The sequence below is a fragment of the Henckelia pumila genome, chromosome 1 (genome assembly GCF_033568475.1).
Source record: "Henckelia pumila isolate YLH828 chromosome 1, ASM3356847v2, whole genome shotgun sequence".
Classification (NCBI taxonomy): Eukaryota; Viridiplantae; Streptophyta; class Magnoliopsida; order Lamiales; family Gesneriaceae; genus Henckelia; species Henckelia pumila.
The window spans coordinates 25,763,541-25,777,174 of NC_133120.1; the positions used below are offsets into that span (position 1 = coordinate 25,763,541).

The 13,634-nt window shown below is 40.0% G+C and overlaps 1 protein-coding gene and 1 long non-coding RNA gene across 2 annotated transcripts; both read right to left on the reverse strand.

Moving 5' to 3' along the window:
• Positions 1–827: 827 nt before the first annotated feature.
• LOC140860619 (uncharacterized) lies at positions 828–2,643 on the reverse strand. The gene is made up of 3 exons (XM_073263622.1): positions 1,878–2,643; positions 1,326–1,642; positions 828–1,235 (listed from the first exon to the last, which is right to left on the reverse strand). The coding sequence occupies exons 1-3, from the start codon at positions 2,641–2,643 to the stop codon at positions 828–830; spliced, it is 1,491 nt and encodes a 496-aa protein (XP_073119723.1).
• Positions 2,644–10,185: 7,542 nt separating this feature from the next.
• On the reverse strand, positions 10,186–12,478 carry LOC140876413 (uncharacterized). Its single transcript, XR_012148784.1, has 2 exons — positions 12,267–12,478; positions 10,186–10,488 (listed from the first exon to the last, which is right to left on the reverse strand). It is a non-coding gene; the product is annotated as an uncharacterized lncRNA (long non-coding RNA).
• Between the last annotated feature and the right edge of the window lie 1,156 nt (positions 12,479–13,634).

Here is a 13,634-nt window from a genome sequence, read left to right on the forward strand (position 1 = left end):
TAGTGCCTCCAAATCTTGAGTGCAAAAATCACAGCTGCTAACTCTAAATCATGAGTAAGTTAGTTCTTCTCATGCTCCTTCAACTGCCTAGAAGCATAAGCAATGACTCTATCTTGCTGCATAAGCACTGCCCCAAGTCCCAACTTGGAAGCATCGGAGTAAACCACGAAATCTCCTGATGGCATGGCTAACAATGGTGCCGATGTAAGTGCCTCTTTCAACACATCAAAGCTCTCTTAGCACTTCGGGCTCCAAACAAACTTAGCATTCTTCTTGGTCAATGTTGTCAAGGGCACAGCAATTGACGAAAAGCCCTTGATAAATTTCCTATAGTAACCGGCCAATCCGAGAAAACTGCGAATCTCCGATGCATTTCTAGGTATAGACCACTCCTTCACTGCTTGAACCTTGGAAGGATCCACTTCTACTCCACTTTTGGAAATAATATGGCCCAAGAATGCTACTTTGTCCAACCAAAACTCACATTTCTCAAACTTGGCAAACAACTTTTGCTCTCGGAGTACCTCAAGAACTGTCTTCAAATGCTGCGAATGCTCCTCTCTATCCTTCAAGTAAATAATAATGTCATCAATGAAAGCGATGAAAAACTGGTCCAAGTACGGCTGGAACACGCGGTTCATAAGATCCATGAAGACCGCGGGCGCGTTCGTCATTCCAAACGGCATCACAAGGAACTCGTAGTGGCCATAACGAGTCCTAAATGTTGTCTTGAACACATCTGACTCCTTCACCTTCAACTGGTGGTAACCGGAACAAAGATCAATCTTCAAAAATACAGAGGCTCCTCGCAACTGATCAAAGAGATCCTAAATTCTAGGAAGCGGGTACTTTTTCTTCACCGTCACTCCATTCAGCCGTCGGTAATCAATGCACAACCTTAGGCTTCCGTCCTTCTTTTTCACAAAGAGGAATGGTGCGCCCCACGGAGAAAAACTAGGGCGTATGAATCCCTTAACAAGAAACTCTTGAATCTGCTCTTTCAGTTCTTTCATTTCCATAAGAGCCAATCTATATGGTGCCTTAGAAATTGGAACAGTATCCGGTACCAAGTCGATAGAGAACTCGACTTCTCTATCAGGAGGAATACCTGCAACATCGCCTGGAAACACATCCTCAAAATCTCTGACAATGTCCACATCTGAAATATCTGGACGTGCTGGCAACTCTGTCAAAGATACACTGGCTAAGAATGCCTCACATCCATCATGCACCAACTACTTAGCTTGCATGAAAGATATAATCTGAGTCCTCTTTGAACTCCTAGTAGCCTCGAACCAGAATGGTTCCTCTCCCTCCGGTCTGACCATCACTGATCGCTGCTGAAAATCAATCACCACAGCGTTCTTCGTCATCCAGTCCATCCCAAGTATCAAGTCGAACTCAGGCATGGGCAACACTATCAGATCGGCACTCACTGGTTGCCCTTGCAACAAGAGCTCAATATTCTTCACTATATTCCTCGTGGACAACTCTTCCCCTGATGGGATGGTCACTGTGAATCCTCTAAACAGCTCTTCACACTCAATACCCCTTTTGCGGGTAAAAGCCTCCGAAATGAAGGAATGTGTAACCCACGAGTCTAACAAGGCTCTAGTGGCCACACCGGCTACTAAAATTCTGCCTGCATTAAAGGTGATTACTACCACGAAAAGATTGAAAACAAACAATACTAGTCCTACTTAGGTTCATTCTAAGTCATCGAATTCCCAAAAATCAAAATTATTCATGCCAATACAGATGACTAACACGAAGCATGCTACCTAATAAGTTCACATTCCCAATAAGAAAAGCTCATAATCAAAAATTGCATCTACAAGTGAATTAAATCACCCTTAATCAAAAGCTCTAAATATTACCTGTGATGAGCGTGGTATCGGGATCAGCCTCCTCGGCCTGTATCACATAGACTCTCCCCTGAGTCAGCATCTTGCGCAACAGGCAATTTGAAACCACGTGTCCTGGCTTCTTACACCGATAACAGACTCCGGCACCTGCCAGACACTGCCCATTATGGGCATGCTTGCAATCCGGGCAAAAAGGCTTCTCCCCAGTCTTGGGAGAAGCGGGTCTCTGGGCTTGGTGCCCCTGAGGTCTCTGAGTATGGTGCCCCTGGGGCCTATGGGCCAGATGCCCTTGTGGTCTGAACGGTCCCTGCTGTCTCTGTGGCCCAGTAAATGGCCTCTTGCCCTGCTGCTGCTGGTGACCCTGATGAGTGAAGGTCCTCTTGCCATGAACCTCGGCACTGATGTCCTTTAAGGACTGCTCGGACCTCATAGCTTTCCTGACGGCAGCTGCATAATCCATTGGCGCAGCCATCATCACATCCCTACGAATGGTAGGCCTCAGACATGCAACAAAGTGCTGCAACTTCTCCGCCTCATCATTCCCTATCAATGGCACGAAGTGGCAGCCCCTCTCAAACTTCCGAACAAACTCGGATACAGTCAGATCTCCCTGCCGGAGACACATAAACTCCTTCTTCATATGCGCCCTCACCTCAGCCGTAAAGTACTTCTCAAAGAATAGAGTCTTGAATGCTTTCCAAGTCAGTGTGGTGACATCAACAGTCTTCTCCACACCCTCAAACCACAAATCGGCGTCATCCTTGAGAAGGAAAATCATACAACGACTCGGTCCGCATCTCCCAACTCCATGTAGCGGAAAATTGCCTCTAGCGAGCGAATCCAGTCCTCTGCTACCATCGGATCCGTAGTACCAGAGAAATCCTTAGGATCCATCTTCCTGAACTGCTCATAGAGCGCCTAGGTCTAGCGCTCGGGGCCTTGTCATGCTGCTCTAAGATACGAGCCATGCCGGCTAGCACTTGAGCCCCAACATCAACTGGTGGAGGGGGCGGAGGATGTTGGAAAACTGTGTTCAGATCAATTAGAATTGATACCCGTTGCAGCGGAAGTTTAAAAAATTTATTTTATTAATATGGAACGATTCCATATCTGGGTATCAAAACTTTCACGATTAAATTTGTGTAAGTAAAATAAATAATCACAATTAAATATTTTACCTTAAAATCTCGAAGCGAGATTATGGACACCAACAGAATTTAATCTACTCTTGTTGTATATCCCCGGAACTGATTGAACGATCGTTTCTTCAATCAGGTCCACGAATAGAAAACAAAACCCTCTGATTGACTGCACTAGAAATCAATCAGAAGTTTGCGTAGACAATAAACAGATATGATCTGTTAATTCAGATTGTAATTTTTCATAAAAATCACAAGCCGAATTTTCTCCGAAAAGGGACAAGGATTTTCGAAAAACCCTAAGAAAATAATATGTGTGTGTTCGAAAATTTGATGAATTAATTCTCTTCAATTTTCGAACCCACTACATGTATTTATAGATAATTTCTAGTTATAATTGTATCAGAACTCTAACTCCTTAAAGCCCACAATCCATAACTTAAGCCCAACAAGCCAAGCCCGTTGTTATAGAAATTAATATAAAATTCATCGTGACTCCGATTGATAAACTGATTTCACCAATGTGCACAGAAACCATTTCTGCATCTTTTAGAGTCAAGATAATTTTCCTGAATCCGAATTCAGTGATTTCCAAAAATGCTCATCCCTATGTCATTTTAGGAAATCCCACTCCCTTTAGTTAAGAAGTCCAACTTCTCTTTCATTAAATTTAACTCTTTAAATTTAACTATCTCTACGGGGTTTTAGTAATCCATTACTTGTGTAACCCTCAATGGTTCAGGAATACAGCTAGCCGTGGGCTCACAACTCCTTGTGACTCGGAACAACAATTTCCGACTTACCCATCGAATCATGGTAAGAGCGCCTAGCAACATCGCCTCAAGATTCCCTAGGTATTTATGATAGTGCCTGCAAGAACCGGTATATTTTGGTTAGCGTACAGTACGGTGTTGGAGAACGCGGCGATCAAATCAATCAGAATTGATACCCGGTGCAGCGGAAGTTTAAAAATTTTATATGGAACGATTCCATAATGGGTATCAAAACTTAACGATTAAATTGTGTGTGTAAAAATTAAATAAAAATTATAAATTTTTACCTCCAATCTCGAATCGAGATTTTGGACGCCAACAGATTGCTCTGCTCTTGTTGTATATCCCTGGAACTGATGGACGAACTGTTCTTCAATCAGGTCCACGAACGGATATTTAATCCCTCTGATAGATTGCACTAGAAAATCTATCAGAAGTTTCTACGAAGAGAATTAACGAATTTGATCCGTTAAACCAGACTGTAATTCAAAATTCACAGGCTGGATTTTCCCGAGTTGAGAGGGAGGGGGGCGGCCACTTTTGAGAGAAAATAACTAGGTTTTCGAAAATTGTGACCTGTTGTGTGTAATTTTTGTACTGCAATAACTTATTTATAATGTAGGCCGCTAACAGCTTAGGGCCCATTAGTCATAAGTTCAAGCCCGACAAGCAAAGCCCGCATGTTCAGAAATTAATATAAAATTCATCATGACTCCGATTGATAAACCGATTTCACCAATGTGCACAGAAACCATTTCTGCACCTTTTAAAGTCAAGATAAATTTTTCTGAATCCGAATTCAGTGATTTCCAAAAATGCCCATCCCTATGTCATTTTAGGAAATCTTACTCCTCTACTCTTAAATAAGAAGTCCAACTTCTTTGTTCATTAAATTTAACTCTTTAAATTTAACTATCTCAACGGGGATTAAAAATCCATTACTCTGTGTGACCCTCAATGGTTCAGGGATACAGCTAGCCGTGGGCTCACAACTCCTTGTGACTCGGAACAACAATTTCCGACTTGCCCATCGAATCATGGTAAGAGCGTCTAGCAACATCGCCCCATGATTCCCTAGGTATCAATGATAGCGCCTGCAAGAACCAATAGATTTTGGTTAGCGTACAGTACGGTCCCTTCATCCATATATCCCGATCGAATCAACAACCATTGGTAAATCGAGAGTCGTTCGAGATTCGATAACTATGCAATACATCTTGAAGATCAAATAGTGACATCGCATGTGTTACTAAGAAATCATTTCTTAAAACACATCATGTACTCTGGCCAGAGATTCGTCACACTAATATCTCCTCAGATCGCATAGGATATCCACACTCGCAAGTATGTGGTGAATCCTTGACAACAAAGCATCGACTCCTATATGTGTTATAACTGTACCCAATCCCGACACCTGATGACCCCAATAGAGTCGGTAAACGAGTCAAAGCACAGTACTAGCATATAGAGTCTCAATGATGTTTCAAGTAGTAAGGACTAATGGTGTACAACCAAAACCGCGGACTTTATCCACTCGATAAGTGATAACCACTTGGAAAGTCCGGATAGGGTAGTTCGATCATTCATCGCATGAATATCCATTTGCATGCTTCGAACATCTCTATGTTCCTTACCAATGAAACGTGGTACTCTGCATCGCAAATGCTAGTCTCAAACTCGAGCGATCCTTATCCTTATTATCGGACGGCTCAATCGACTAGGAACAGTTTAGAATATACAGTGACTATAATATGTGTTTCATGATAGACATCTCCATGTTCTACCACATCTTACATACACTATAGTATATTCAAGGTCTTTATCAAAACAACAATAGTATATCACAATATAACAATATGAAGAAAGATAAAGTCATTGCCATTAATAAAAGTGTAAATTATATTAAACAAAAGATTGTTTATACAAAGAGTCATCAAAGCCCTTAGCCACAAGTTGGCTCACCGGGAACCTACTCTTTCAATCTCCCACTTGCCCTAAAGCCAACTAGTCATACTACGTAGACCCATTGCTTCGCGATGTTTGTCAAATAATGGTCCTGGCAAGGGCTTAGTAAGTGGATCAGCGATATTGTCTGCAGAGGCCACTCTTTCGACAGTGATGTCTCCTCTTTCCACAATCTCCCGGATGATGTGGTATTTCCTCAGTACGTGTTTGGATCTTTGATGAGACCTTGGTTCCTTTGCCTGAGCAACGGCACCCATGTTGTCACAGTACACCGGGACTGGACCAACAACTTCAGGAATGACGCCCAACTCTTGGACGAAATTCCTCATCCAAACGGCCTCTTTAGCAACAGCTGATGCTGCAATGTATTCTGCCTCAGTGGTGGAATCCGCTGTGGTGTCCTGCTTGGAACTCTTCCAAGAGACAGCACCGCCATTGAGCATGAACACAAATCCAGAGGTTGACTTCGAGTCATCCACGTCACTTTGGAAGCTAGAGTCGGTATAGCCTTCCAATTTTAGTTCTCTTCCTCCATATACCATGAACATATTCTTAGTCCTTTGTAAGTACTTAAGAATGTCCTTCACGGCTTTTCAATGCATTTGACTGGGATTAGCTTGATATCTGCTCGTGACACTCAGAGCAAATGCTACATCCGGTCTGGTAGATATCATCCCATACATGATACTACCTATGGCTGACGCATATGGTACATGTGTCATTTTCTCTATCTCTTCATCAGTCTTGGGACACATAGACTTGGATAGAGAAACTCCATGACACATGGGTAGATGTCCTCTCTTGGACCCATCCATTGAAAACCGTTTCAATATGGTGTCGATGTAGGTTGATTGAGTGAGTCCTATCATTCTCTTAGATCTATCTCTATAGATCTGTATCCCTAGAATATAGGATGCCTCACCCAAATCCTTCATCGAGAATCTACCTGATAACCATATCTTTGTTGACTGCAACATCCCTACGTCATTCCCAATGAGTAGGATGTCATCAACATAAAGTACTAAGAATGTCACAGCATCCTTAACTACTTTCTTGTACACGCATGGTTCCTCCGAGTTCTTGATGAAACCAAAATCCTTTATTGTTTCATCAAATTTCTGGTTCCAACTTCTTGATGCTTGTTTTAGACCATAGATTGATCTCTGAAACTTGCATACCTTATGCTCGCTTCCCATGGATGTGTATCTCTCAGGCTGCGTCATATAGATTTCTTCCTTAATGTCTCCATTAAGAAAAGCAGTCTTCACATCCATTTGCCATATCTCATAGTCATACCAAGCAGCTATGGCAATAAGGATTCTTATGGACTTGAACATTGTAACTGGTGAAAAGGTTTCATCATAGTCAACTCCTTCTCTTTGAGTATAACCTTTCGCCACCAATCGCGCCTTGTAGGTCAATACCTTACCATCAGGCCCAAGCTTTCTCTTGTAGATCCATTTACACCCTATTGGAACAATTCCATCGGGAGGATCTACTAAAGACCAAACTTGGTTTGTATGCATCGAATCTATTTCCGACTGCATAGCTTCAAGCCATAAATTTGAATCCGCATCAGAAATTGCTTCCTTGAAGTTTCTTGGATCACATCCAACATCGGGTTCATCTTGATCCCCTTCAAGAAGAAGACCATATCGAATAGGAGGTCTAAAAGTCCTCTCGGATCTTCTAGGTACAGGCGTGTCTATCAATGGTTCCTGAGGTGTAGGATCGTTATTTTGTATTTCGGGTTCTTCTCGAATTTCTTCGAGTTCCATCATCTCGCCTTTCTTATCCAATAAGAACTCCTTCTCCAAGAAGGTGGCATTCCTTGAAACAAACACCTTTGTTTCAGCAGGATGATAGAAATAATATCCGATTGAATTCTTCGGATACCCTACAAAATAACATAAGGTGGATCGACTATCCAACTTATCTCCCACTGTCTGCTTCACGTAAGCAGGATATCCCCAAATCCTCAATACGAATACTTAGGAGCTTTGCCATTCCATAACTCGTATGGTGTTTTGTCCACTGCTTTAGTGTGGACGTTGTTCAACAACAATACCGCCGTTTCAAGCGCATATCCCCAAAACGAAGGTGGAAGCTCAGTGAAGCTCATAATGGATCGAACCATGTCAAACAAAGTTCGATTACGACGCTCCGATACACCATTCAGCTGAGGTGTCATAGGAGGAGTCCACTGAGAGAGAATCCCATTCTCTTTCAGATAGTCCAAAAACTCGGTACTCAAGTATTCTCCACCTCGATCTGATCGAAGTGCTTTAATACTTTTACCTAGCTTGTTTTCTACTTCAACCTTGAATTCTTTGAACTTTTCAAATGCTTCAGACTTATATTTCATTAAATATAAATACCCATACCTAGAATAATCATCAGTAAAGGTAATGAAGTAGGTGTGGCCATATTGAGTACCGACTCTAAATGGACCACAAACATCTGTATGGATCAAATCCAACAGATTTTGACTACGCTCAGGTTTCCCCTTAAAAGGAGATTTAGTCATTTTTCCTTTCAGGCAGGATTCACAAGTAGGTAGAGAGTTAATATCAGACATATCAAACATGCCCTCTCCCACTAGCTTGTTCATCCTCCTTGAGGAAATATGACCTAACCTAGCATGCCAAAGGTTTGCCGGGTTTTGGCTATCAATTTTCCTTTTGTTTGTTGTTGCCGGTTTATCAACATAATTTATTGGAACGTCTTTTAGTTTTAAGTTATATAGATCATTTTCAAGTTGTCCATTTCCAATCAAACATTCATTCTTGTAAATATTGCAAATCTCATTCACAAAATTGCAAGAATAACCATCTCTATCTACCATAGAAACAGAATAATGTTTTTAATCAAATCTGGAACAAATAAAACATCTCTCAAAAGTAACTTAAAACCGTTCTGCAAATTTAAATAAACATCTCCCACAGCTTTAGCTTCAACTCTGGAACCATTTCCGAGCCTCCGCTGGGTCTCACCCATTCTAAGCCTGCGACTTCTTGTCATCACTTGCAAATCATTGCAAATGTGAGATCCACATCCGGTATCCAATACCCAAGAAGTAGTATTAAGTGAAACATTCATTTCAATATAGAACATACCCTTCGCAGTTCGCAACTGCTCTAGATATTCCTTGCAGTTACGCTTCCAATGACTGGGCTTCTTGCAGTAATGGCAAACATCCTTGGACTTTTCCATGTTTGAAGCCTTTGTCTTGTACTTCTTCTCGGGTTCGATTTTCTTGGGTGGGGCAGAACGTTTCTTACCCTTTGTACTTGGCCCCTTCTTAGCAGAAGAAGAGGAGCCCACCAAAAAAGCCGGTTTATCCTTCTTTAAAGTGGATTCATATGTCACAAGCATATTGACCATCTCTTCAAGGGAGGCCTCTATCTTGTTCATATTGAAATTCACCACAAATCCGTCAAACGAAGAAGGAAGAGATAGAAGTAGTAAGTCCACGTTGAGTTCATGCTCTAACACCAAATCAAGGGTTACCAACTTCTGTATGAGCCAAATCACTCGTACCCCATGATCACGGACCGATGTCCCTTCACGCATGCGACACGTCATTAACTCCTTTACAGTAGCGAACCTTTCAGCCCTCGATTGAGCCCCAAAAAGTTCCTTGAGTTGTACGTGAATGTCAGCAGCATTCACGGTGTCCTCAAATCGCCTCTGGAGTTCATCAGACATCGAGGCTTGCATATAGCATTTGGCCTTGATATCATGGTCCCACCATGTATCAAGTTTGGCTAACTCTTCCGGACTTATGTCAGCTGGTGCTTCCTTCGGAGGAGATTTTTCTAACACGTAGAGCATCTTCTCCGAAGTCAAGACAATCTTCAACTTACGGAACCATTCCGTATAGTTTGCGCCAGTCAATTTATTTTGTTCGAGGATCGAGAAAAGTGGATTACGCGAATTCATCTTTATGAAATACTGAAAAAAAACAGACAAATATCAGTGATTGTTTAATTAATTTACTAAGACATAAAATAGGCAAAATTTATTTTATGAATCTCACTCCCACTATTTTAACGATTTCACAACCCTTTAGTGAAAACGGGAAACTGTTTTCCTTAGTGAGAACATGGAGTCCAATTGACAAACTATGGTCCCGAATTGAAACGACCCTAACCTCTAAGCTTTAATTAAATAATAAAGAAAGTACTGATTTTTAAAAAAAAAATTTGTCATGACTTGTTTGAAAAGTAAACAAGCCATCCTTTCCCGACCAGCAGTTCAAATAAAAGAAAGAAACGACGACTAAAGGTCTCAAATGCGATAATCACAAACATGCAAGCACGAAGTAACCACCTCCGGGTTACAACATAAAGTAAACCAAGAAATAAACTTCAACATAAGCTCAAATGCGCTAATCATAAACATGCAATGACTGAGTAACCACCTCCGGGTTACAACATAAAGTAAACCAAGAAATAAACTTCAACATAAGCTCAAATGCGCTAATCATAAACATGCAATGACTGAGTAACCACCTCCGGGTTACAACATAAAGTAAACCAAGAAATAAACTTCAACATAAGCACAGGGAAACACATTCTGGCTAAAGACCTCAAATACTTCAACTTTCAAACACTTTAATACATATCAGAGTTAGTATGCGGAAAACTTAAACATGCAACAGCGACGGTCATTGGGCTTCGCACTACCAGTGGCCTCAACCCAGTGGATCCTGCCCCTCCGTCGCCTCAACATAAAACTCATCACCTGCAATCAAACAAGCATAGTGAGTCTAAAGACTCAACAAGCATAAACAATTGAATATCAAGGTTTAAAAATACATGATGCTTTACTCAAACTATGATACTTAGTATACTTTGAACTTTAACTGAAAATATGCATGAAACTAGAAGGTATAATAACATGCACTGATAAACTCACGCTATGGGAGACTTTCAACTTTCATAACTTTCAACTGAACCTCATGCATTACTGACTGACTGACATAAACGTAAGACGAGTCAACCGTTACTTTGAAACTTTAACTTTTCTTTTCTTTTCTTTTCCTTTTTCCTCTAGAAATCAGATCCTTGAATTGTGACTCTCTGTTTCGATCATGATCATGGCTGCAGTGCACTATGCCGGCAAGACGACGAGATTTTTCCCGACGAACTTAACCCCTCTATGGCAAGGAGACCGAGATTTCTCCCGATCCCACATTGCCCCTCTGTTGGCAAGAGCATCGAGATTTCTCCAGACCCCACATTGCCCTTCATGGGTAGGGTAAACAAGATGTCTCCTGCTCCCTCCCTAAACCTCTATAACTTTTGGTAAGTAGACCGAGGCATCCCCCGACCTAGCAATACACCTCTTTGTCACAACCAAATCACCTCTTTCAAAAACATTTTTCTTTCCTTTCTTTTCTTTCTTTATGACTCGACTCACACTCTTTAGCATGCAAGATATGAAAAGACTTTCTTTAAACTTTGCTTTACTCAAGAATAAGACATATGCACGCGAATATGCAACTTTAGAGAAATGAGACTCAACTCAATAATAATATGGATGCAAGGTGGGTGAGTGGCTGCCCCTAGGTGCTAACCCAACCTTAACTCAAATCCTCACATTCAAAGTCAAAGCCCGAGCAATTGCACCGAAAATCTCTTAACTCTAGCACCCCTTGACCAAAACCAAATCTGCTCGAACCCACACTCTCCAAAAAAAACTACCAACTAACCAATGGACCAATTTGAAACTTCATTTGAAAGCCCAAGCAAAAAGACCAAAAACAAAAATTGGACAGCCCACTTTTGTCCTAAAATTCTGCACCGACACCTTAACTTCAAAAATCCATATCTTATTGAAAAATTAACCGAAACGAGCCCATTTTATACCGACATGACCACAACATCATGAACTTGACCTAGGACAAGCCCTAACCACGCCCAGACCTCGGCCAAATCCTCCCATGCCCCGGAACAGTAACTGCCCTGCTCAAGGAGGTTACTCTAAACTTCACTTCTACCCCAATGTTTCAATCCCAAGCCCTTTTTCCTTTACTCTACCCCATACCAATCCATCAAACACCATTATAGACATGACTTATGACTTTTCACAACCACCTAGGCAGCCCCTTACCACACTCCAACTCCACAATACAAAAACATCCAATTTATGCACCAAAATGCCTCCAACTTTTGAGCAAACAATGCAACCCTTTGAAAATCAACAAAATGCTTCAACCACACTTCAAATACCACTCTAACCTCATGAAAAATTTGAAAATCAATAGGGCATAACTTCTGAAATTTTTGAAATCAACATATGCCATCAAAACTCCTCATGCCTTCAATCATAAATCATCATGCAACTCTTAAAAATTTATAGCACAACAATTTTCAAAAATTTCACATGAACCCTACTGAAAATGGACATAAATTCGAACCTCACGTGCATCAAATAACAAGCATTTCGAAATTATAAAATAATTTAGGAGCAAGATCATAAATAGCTTGAATGAGAGCCCAAAGAAAGCTTATACTTGCCTTCCACCTAAAATACCAAAAATTTCGAAATCAAAGGGATGAGTGGGCTGGAACTTCAAGCTAGGACCAAGCAAAGACTCCTAAGATGGTGCTCCGGTGGTGGCGGCGGTCGGAAGTGGCGGCGGCGGCGGCTAGAAGGTGAAGGAGGAGAAACCGATTTGGGGAGGGGAAATGGGAATGAATGAGAGAGTGAAGGGGCGGCTAAGGCTCTCCTTTAGGGGCTAGGGTTTTTGTTATAATTTAAACTTTAATATGTGTATATGTGTGTAGTGTGTACATGTGTGTGTATGTATAGGTGTAAGTAATTAAAAGTAGGTGGGAGTGCTTTTAAAAGTACAACTTTAAAGTACTACAACTTTTGTCTACTAACTTACACTAATAAAATTTCTAAGTTTAAAAACCCCTAATCAAAAGTATTAAATTGGGTTTTACTAATCCGAGTTTATGAAAATTCTTACTTTCGAAAAAGTCAAAGAATAAGCCCAATATTGCAATACTAAGGAAAATGATTTCTGATACCCGAAAATTTCTAACTTTTGAATCCCCTCCTAAATTTTTCCTCCTTCCTTTCTACTAAACTTTTTAAAATAAACTCTTGGAATTTACCGCCGAAATCCACCATCGCCGGACACAGGAACCGGAAATCACTGTCTCAAAAATCTCAATAATAAATAACTTAAAATATTTGAGCAACTTGAACTTTAAAGGAAATTTAAACAATTAATTCTAAGCACTTAAAATCATAAATAAATATTTATAAAAAGCATTTTAGGCACTATCTTAGGAATTAAAATCAACACTTTAAATATTCTGATGTCACGGCAATAAATGGAATATTTAAATAATAGCAGAGCGATTAAAATAATTTAAACAAACTAGACGAACGTTTAAAAGTAATTTAAATAAATACACGAGCAGAAATAAAAACCTTAAAATGATTTGGACAGATAAAATATTTTAAATAAAATAAGATAAGCATTAAAATAATTTAAAATAACTAACCACTAAATTTAGGTTATCTAAAATAAATAAATTGGGCAATCAAAAGTATTTAAATAAATAAGCTAAACAGTTAAAATAATTTTACTGAATAAACTAAACAACTAAAATCGTTTAAATATGCAAGCTTAAACCTTTAAAATATTTAAAGCAATTTAAATTTCACAATAAAAATCATTTGGGCACATAAACCTAAACAATTAAAAATATTAATTAAATAGCTAGTAAAATAAAATCATTTGAATAAATAATAAAAATATTTATTAACACATAATTCACATAAAGAATTTAAATCAATTAAACTAAAAATAATAATCATAATATTTATTAAATTAATGCATGCGATTTAGTAGATTGGATTTCAGGTAC

Coding starts and splice junctions, on each gene's coding strand:
- LOC140860619 (XM_073263622.1), bottom strand. CDS start 2,643: ATGATTTTCCTTCTCAAGGATGACGCCGATTTGTGGTTTGAGGGTGTG. Junction 1,643..1,877: donor CGATACCACGCTCATCACAG/GTAATATTTAGA, acceptor CCTTTAATGCAG/GCAGAATTTTAGTAGCCGGT. Junction 1,236..1,325: donor TTCAGCAGCGATCAGTGATG/GTCAGACCGGAG, acceptor CAAGCTAAGTAG/TTGGTGCATGATGGATGTGA.